This window comes from Gossypium hirsutum, chromosome A08, assembly GCF_007990345.1.
Source record: "Gossypium hirsutum isolate 1008001.06 chromosome A08, Gossypium_hirsutum_v2.1, whole genome shotgun sequence".
In the NCBI taxonomy this organism is placed as follows: Eukaryota; Viridiplantae; Streptophyta; class Magnoliopsida; order Malvales; family Malvaceae; genus Gossypium; species Gossypium hirsutum.
This window is the reverse complement of record NC_053431.1, coordinates 63,589,300-63,597,415: the sequence shown is the minus strand read 5'-3', so window position 1 is coordinate 63,597,415 and position 8,116 is coordinate 63,589,300. Positions and strand designations below refer to the sequence as shown.

General features: G+C 32.0%; 1 protein-coding gene across 1 annotated transcript; it reads right to left on the bottom strand.

The window, feature by feature from the left end:
- Positions 1–528: 528 nt before the first annotated feature.
- LOC107952364 (transmembrane ascorbate ferrireductase 1) lies at positions 529–3,283 on the bottom strand. Its single transcript, XM_016887626.2, has 4 exons — positions 2,910–3,283; positions 1,863–1,911; positions 1,559–1,758; positions 529–954 (listed from the first exon to the last, which is right to left on the bottom strand). The coding sequence occupies exons 1-4, from the start codon at positions 3,051–3,053 to the stop codon at positions 655–657; spliced, it is 693 nt and encodes a 230-aa protein (XP_016743115.1). The 5' UTR covers positions 3,054–3,283; the 3' UTR covers positions 529–654.
- Between the last annotated feature and the right edge of the window lie 4,833 nt (positions 3,284–8,116).

Sequence of the window (8,116 nt, the reverse complement as noted above, 5' to 3'; positions counted from 1 at the left end):
AAAAAAAATATATGCTATTATTTTATGCTTATTTGCCGTAGAAATTTTGCTTTGGAAAAACTGAGTTTTTGAGAGAAATTCTGAAAATTTGCTTACTCGTAGTGTTAATCTTTTTTTTTTTATTAATATGAAGGTAGATACCAATACATACATAATCAACCAAGCTAACGGGTACACTTGCAGCCAACTTATTAGTAACATGGACATATTGCTGCTGAAAACCCCCCAAAACTACATTTGGGCCATGTTTGTGTTGATACACATTCACTATCTCTTTCTACCCTACTTTTCCAAATTGTTTTTTTTTTCTCATTACATCTATGTATTGAGAAATAATTAACATATTACATTCATATTTCACTGGTACAACTAAATTATGGATTAAAGTAACAAATCTAAAAAAAAAAAAAACCCTTCAATAATATGAATACGAAATTATAATTTCTTTTTTTTTTTGAAAAGCATAAATAGCACCCTTGATTACACTGCCATGGAAAAAAGAAAGAAAGAAAGAAAGAATCATAACACTGGTCCAATACATTGCCATTGCCAATATTATTGATTACTACACAATTTGATGTCTACAAATACAGATAATAATAGATCATACACCAGACATTCAGCAACACATAGGTACAGATATATTACATGAAATTATATGGCTGAATAGCTGTAGTCATCTTCCTGAGGACCCTGGGAGAGAACTGTAAATATGACGAAGGCTCCATACAATATTGTGACAATAGCTGTGAAGTTTACAAGGTATGCCTCAGCACCATATTTATCTAGCCCCGAGTTCTCAAGGAATGTAAGCTTCTCCAGGAACCCTAAGGTGGCATTGCCAACTGCCAAGATGTATACAAACAGCCCGAACAGTACGTGCCATGGAAGTGATTCGCTTCTTAGTCCGGTCGACCCTCCAGGGTAGAAGAATATGAGAAACCCATATATCCACTGCAAGTAATAATTTCTATTTAAAAACACAGTGCCTTTGGCAATTTTATGCCGCTACAACTTGGTTCACACTAATGTCCTTTTAGAATCTACCAATGAAGATATACCCAAGTTATCTAACTTTCAACTCTCTTCTGAAATTGCTATATCAGACTTAGATATGTATTCCATAAGGTATATATACTCAATTTTTTGGTAAAAGTACCATGGAGGCCGCTGTATTAGGAGTTAGATTGTATTTTGTCTTGTCAACTAAAAAAATAGACAATTTACTCCCTGCACGTTAGATCAATGAGCAAATTGATCCTTTGTCTTAAAAGTTTCATCCATTTATAATATTAAAAACTAGCATAATGATGTACAAGGACCAATTTTTAACAATAAAAATGAATGAATTTTTTAAAATAAAGACCAATTTACTCTTTGATCAACATATACGGAAATGCAATCCGACTCCTAGTAAAGGGCCTTTATGATACTTTTACCCAAATTTTCATGTTTTTCCACTTTCAGATATGTGAAAAATGAAAAATCCCACACTAGAAGTGAAAAGCAAAAAAATTTAGAGAAAAGTTTGGAATCAAGTGATTTATATTATTATTACCTGAATGCCATAAAGGGTAATGATTCCAATCCCAAGCCAAGAATGCACGCTGTAGAGATTAGGTATTGAACTCTCATTATGATTCTTGAATGCCGTATAGATTCCAATAATGCCTAGAATCAGAGCAGTGGCATGGAGCACAAGATGTATGACTTTCTTAACTTCCTTCTTCAGTGGCAATGACTTGTAGCTCATAATGGCTGCATTTTTTGCAATGTTGGGAAAATGTTTTAGATTTGTTTTTGTCAATCAAACTAGAAAGCAAGCTGTTTGTTTGTATCAAGGAATGTTGGATTTGATTTACCTTCACCTCCTAAGATAATGAAGCCAATCAACATCAATACAGGATGGAGCTGCAGTAAAATTGTAAATGGCAGTAAGCAATTTAGAATTAGACGTCAAACTTCATGCAGCATTCAGCATGAAAGAGACATTATTAATCCAGACAAAAAGAATGAGATAAAACTTTGGAATGCAGTAATTATGATTTAAAACCACAATTATTCCATTAATATACAATTTGTTTTTCTTTCTTGGACACTACAAATGAGAGTGATTGCTTCGATCAGTCAAGAAAATGGATAACTAGTTGTGACAACGAAATTTGGGGTTCAATTAGTTAGTTAAATCCAAAGAAAGTTAATGGACACCATCTCCAACATATAGTAAGAAATATGTATATTGTTAGGTACAAGTATGCTTCCTATGTTTCATATTTGAATATTTTATTGATCACCGATATCAGAAACAAATACTCTATAAAATAATTCAGTTAGCATGAATAGGTTCAAGTCCCTCATTCTCCTTCCTCCTAGAAACCTTAACCATGTTAGACAAGTTTTTGATACGGAAAATGGCAGAAGGAACAGGGGATAAAAATACTAACAAGGATGGGAGAAAACAATGTAGATGCTTGACCATATAATATATTATAATGAAGGGTAAGTAGGTAGGTTACTATATTCCATGGTACATGGCTAACCACCGCCACCATATGAAGGTTGACCAGCCACCATCAAATTCTAATAATTAAGGGGCACCCAAACCCAAAACTATAGCAAGGGGGAAAAAAGGGATAATCGAACATGAAATTGTAATAAAATTCAAGGAATCAAACAACAGCGGAACCCCCAAAAGAAGTCTTCTTCATCATTAGTTTAGTGCCTGAGTTTAAGATTATACGAATAATTTGGTGATGGAAGATTTTAACACCATCCAATTTCAACCAAAAGGAACTGTTATGTGATAATAATCGGAGGGGAGAAACAGAAACCAAACAAAGTTGCAGTTGAAGCCATGAAAAGGAAACAAGATTTTGAGGAATCCCAAGAGCAGAAAGGAAAACACTTACATTAAAGATGAGATTTTTGTTAGAAGATTCCCAAGCTAATCCACCCCTGAAGTGAATGCACCAAACCAATACCATAACAGCGCCGGCAATCGCGAGGGCATGAGGCACAAAGGACAAGTGCAAGGCCTTAACTCCTATCGCCATGTTCGCTCTATTCTTTCCAGCAAAATACTGCAGAGCAGAAGAAGTAAAGACTTCCTTATCATAATTGGCTCCTACCTAGTTGTTCCGAGATTTTTGAACCGTTGGATGGAGATCTTTGTTGCATCCTGATTTATGCGACGTGGATATCAAGATGTTTGAATTCTACATTTTTGTTACAGTTTAGTCTCTCTCCCAGCGGATGCCGTCGCGCCACGTGCTTCATTTCAGTCTCCATAGGATACCAACCTACTTTTGTCCTTTTTTAATATGGTACAAATAAGGGATTATCCATTTGAAAAAAAACAAAAAATTATCCAAACCCCCAACATCTATCCCACTTATTATTATTAATTAAATTTGTATTTTCTATTTAAAAATTTTATTTTAAACTATTAATATATACCATTACGAGGAATTCCTATATTTTCATGCCTTTATATAAAAATTAATAATAATAATAATAATAAAACAACTTTAAACTGTAAACTTAAAATATAAAATATCTTAGACTTTTCATCGAATTAAAATATTAGAATATTTTTTACTCACTTTGTGTTCTATATTTCTATATATACTATTATTTAAGTGTATAATTAAATTAATGTCACAAATTAACTGATATTAATTTAATTAAAAAAATTACAATATAGATTGTATTCACTAATATGAAAACTTTTTTTGACGTGCTACAAAAGAAAATAATAATAAATAATTTGATTTGCATTCTTTTATTATTAATCTAATACATTTATCTATTTAATTTCTTTTTACTTTAAATTTAGTTCATATTGAGAAGCAAACAAACAAACAAAAGGAGTAGTCCCATTGAGAGGTGAAGTCATGCATGATATCACCAAAATGAAACAAATTGCAATACCAAACCAATCAGAGAAGTTTAAATGGCAATAACAGATTTAGGTCACTGGAGGATTTTTGTCAACCTTTCTCAGTTACAATATTACTGGATAAAGCCCATTTCTTCCACTTCCTTCAAATATGATCTCACATTCCTAACCCTTTTCTTTGTTTAAAAAACCATTTTCCAAATATCAAATTTGTTTATTGAATTTTCTTGCCCCGAGAAAAAGGAGGATTAAAATAAATAAACCAATATCTGTTCCCCACTCAGAAGCTGTAGAGAGTTCCCAAAAGCTAGAAAATGCTTCCATGCTGAAATAAGCTCTAGACGGCACTTACCACAACAATAAAGGCAAATTTTAAAATTTTATGTATTTTTACTTATTCTAGAAAGTTTTTTTTTTAACAACTATTGCTATGATTTTCTTTAGGATAGGTTTAAAGTCTCATATCTTAAAAAGTAATTTCCTTTTTTTTTTTTACTTTGAAGAAGAAATAAAGTGGATATATTTATTTGGTAAATATAATTTTTATAATTCTATAAAATTTTTATATATTTCTTGAATTTTAGATTGTTTATAGATTTAATAATTTTTATCTTGTTTATATTTTATATTAATTTACTTTTAATTATTAGGTTATAATGAGGCACAATATTAAAGTCTCATGTCATCACACTTAATACCATGACTTATCCCGTGAAAAATTATAAAGTATAAAAAATATAGGGGCTAAATTAATCGAAGTTGTAAAGATTGAGGCCAAATTTGTGATTTTACCTAATTTTTAAATAGAGATAACAATGAAAAGTTAACCAAATGATGAAAATAAGAAATTTGAAAAAGTAAGGAGACTAATTTTGAACAAATAAAAGACCCAAGACTAAACTCCCAATTAATATATCACCATGAAAATTAACTAGTAAAGCTTTGTCTATAACACCCTTCACTTAAAAGATAACCAAATATAAAGAGCTACATTCATAACTAGAGTGACTAAAACACTCTAGTAAACATTTAATACAAGGTGAAACAATCATTTAATAGTTTAGGCCAGCTTGGGTATTCATGATTAATACAGTTATATGAGCCTTAATATAATGATTGGGGGTCAAACATAGTCAAACACAATGCTAGTTACAAATCCTGGGTCAAAATATCAAAACAAGACAGTAAGTGTCGAGTATGCCTTACATTTCGATCAATTTAAAACACAAATAGAGATCAACATCACAACGATGAGCCATGTGACATCATGATGACACGACGATGAAACAAAAAAGAAGCAAAAACGACTTTGTGACAACACGATAGGGGACGTTGCAACGTGTCATGCAATTTTCTCGATTTTCTTCTTCCAATCAAATTCTGATTATTTTTCTCAATCGAATTCTGACTAGTGTAGATTATTTTACCTACGAATTTAGCCTATAAATAGGTCATTTTTGTAACACCCCAAGAAAAGGCCTAGGAATTTTAGAGGTATTTTAGGAATTATGACCTTAGAGTTCTTGGAATTTTACAACATGGTATATCAGTGATGCTTTTTACTATAATTTTTAAAAGGTCAAATCAATTTTTAAAAAAGTGTTTTAGAAACCTTTAATTTTAGAAAAAGGATTAATTTGTAACAAAGTCAAAATTGTGAGCTTGTAAGAGGCAATTAGACCAAATTTTAAAATTAAACCTAAAAACCCCAATTCCCAGCTTATTGTCACAATAGTTTTCTCCTTTCTCCATAGTGTTGTCGTTCATTGCTTTCCCTTGCTCTCCCAATTGATTTTTTTATTTCCAAACTACATCACTTTGATTCCCATTATTCCCAAAGCCTTAAACCTTCATAAATCTTCAAGAAAGCATCCTAAAATCTCTACCATCTTCCTCACATGTGGGTTTTCTCGAATTCACGCCAAAAGTCCATTTTTCTTCCATCAAAGGTAACCAATCGTCTGTCCATTAGTTTTTAATGTTATTAGGCCTTTGAAACTGAATTTTCAGTTGCTAAATCGCATGTTTTGATTAAAAGCCAAAAATAGGGTCATTAATGGTGAATTTCGAATTTTTTAGTAAAAATGTGATTTCAAAATGGTAATTAATAGGTTTCAAACTTGTTTTGAAGTTTAGTTAAAGATTTCTTGAGTTTTAATAAATTTTTACGAAAATAGTCAAAACTTGTCAAAACTTGTCAAAAAATGTCAATATAATGAATTATGTAGTTTAAAGGTTGGGAATTAGTCGTAGGCAAATTATAAAATGAATGAAATTGGTTTTAAGCAAAAATATTGAGTATAGACTAAGATATTCGAATTTAAACTTTGCTATGTTAAAGGTTTCGATTAAATAGGGACATAGCTTAGGCTTATTTTTGGTTGCTTGTGGTGAATCCTTAGCTAATTTCTAAATGTGTTGCTCTTGTGTGAATTGTTGTGTTGAAGTTCCAGATTCACTAGAACTATTTACGAGCTAGGAAAGGCTAGTTTGAGCTTTCGGCATTTCGGCGAAAGCGAATTGGTGAGTGTTTAGATTAATTGCTTGTGGAAATGATTCAATGCATTGTTAAGGAATTTAGTTGTAGCCTAAATCCCTACCCTAAATTCTGAGTGTAACTTCTCTTGTGCCCATGTTTAACTTGTGTATTTTGTGCTCGTTGAATTATGAAAATGTGTATTAAGATGATATGCCATTATATGTGTTATGTGTTCGTGATTATTATTGTGGAATTATATATGTGAACATGTCAAACAAGCTAAGTGTTAGTGATAATATTGTGCTTGTGATGCAAATATGCAGTGGTAATGAGCAGAAAATCGGTAAGTAATATATGTGTGTTTAATAATAGATATTTTGGCCTTGTGACACTTAATACCATTGGATATAGTTGGCATGCCATAGGATTGTAAGTACTCACTTATATGTATATGTGATTTGGGCGTTGAGGCTCTGGGACATGTTGGAGAGTTAAGGGAATGTGAGCTAAACTCCATTCAACGAGACATGTTTGGTGCGTTGGAGAGTGTTAACTATATGCTTCACTCACTGGACATGTTTGACTCTATGAGTCTATGTGGTGTGTTGGAGATCTGTGTATTCGATGAGTGGTGATAGTGCCTACTTTTATGTTTCTTAGCTCAAGTGCCTAATTATCTTAAATGTAAATATGTTTTTATGTATTGTGATGCATGCATGAATGTGTATGTGTTGACTCTATAAATAGGCTATTGAATATGCAAAAGATGTAAAATGTGTCAACTAACTTGAGGTTGTTATAATTATGCTACTTTTACGTTTCACCAATACTTGATGAATTGTTTGCATGGTAGTTGTTCTCGGCATTCATTGAGCTTGTTAAGCTCACCCATTCCCTTCTCTACCCATTGTAAATTAGTTGTGCTGGTGTGAGTGGCATGGTTCTCAAAGAGTGACACAATCAAGTCTTTGTGTTACTTCATAGGTGTTTATTATCTATTTGTTTATGTTTCAGGAATAAGGCAATATGGTAGACTATATGTTGGTTTTTGTTATGACTTTTAAGTTGTTTACATTATTATTTTGCCTTAGGACTTATGGACTTTACGTTTGAATTATTGGTTTCTTGCTCAGTGATGATTATAAAGTTTTGGATTGTTATTTCGAACACTTTGGCACCCATTTGATGAAGTGAATGATGCATGATGATTAGACAGTAATTAGTATGAGTTATATGTGTAATTGTTGTATTTTTTATGTAGGAAGCAGAGGCACTGATATTCGAGTTGTAATATCAATACCTCTATGATTTTTGAAAGTGTAAGAAGCCAGTAGAGTAATTTAGTATCGATACCTTATCACGAGTATCGATACTTTTCAAAAGGTACCGATAATTTCTAAGACTTTGGCTTTTCTACGAGAAACAGTAAGCAATTTTGGTATTGATTTTCCAAGCGGTATCGATACCACTTGAGAGAAATATCGATACCACACCTTAAGTATCGATACCTACGTGACAGTTTCAGAACTTTTGCTTAATGGTCCCAATGCATGATTAACTATTATTACAAGACTATTTGATGTACGAATAGCATGAAACAATGATAACTAAAGAGTAATATTGACTTAAAACCTATACAAATACTAAAATGGAAGACGTTTCGTTATAATAAGCCTTTACTTATTGTATACGACATGAGACGGTGGTGTGGCATCCTGATATTCGGGCTTGGCGACCGA

Excerpts from the sequence above, each read along its gene's own strand:
- LOC107952364 (XM_016887626.2), bottom strand. The coding sequence starts at position 3,053 with ATGGCGATAGGAGTTAAGGCCTTGCACTTGTCCTTTGTGCCTCATGCC. Across the intron at positions 1,912-2,909 it reads ACAAAAATCTCATCTTTAAT|CTCCATCCTGTATTGATGTT; the intron begins GTAAGTGTTTTC and ends ATTTTACTGCAG. Across the intron at positions 955-1,558 it reads TTACCCTTTATGGCATTCAG|TGGATATATGGGTTTCTCAT; the intron begins GTAATAATAATA and ends TATTACTTGCAG.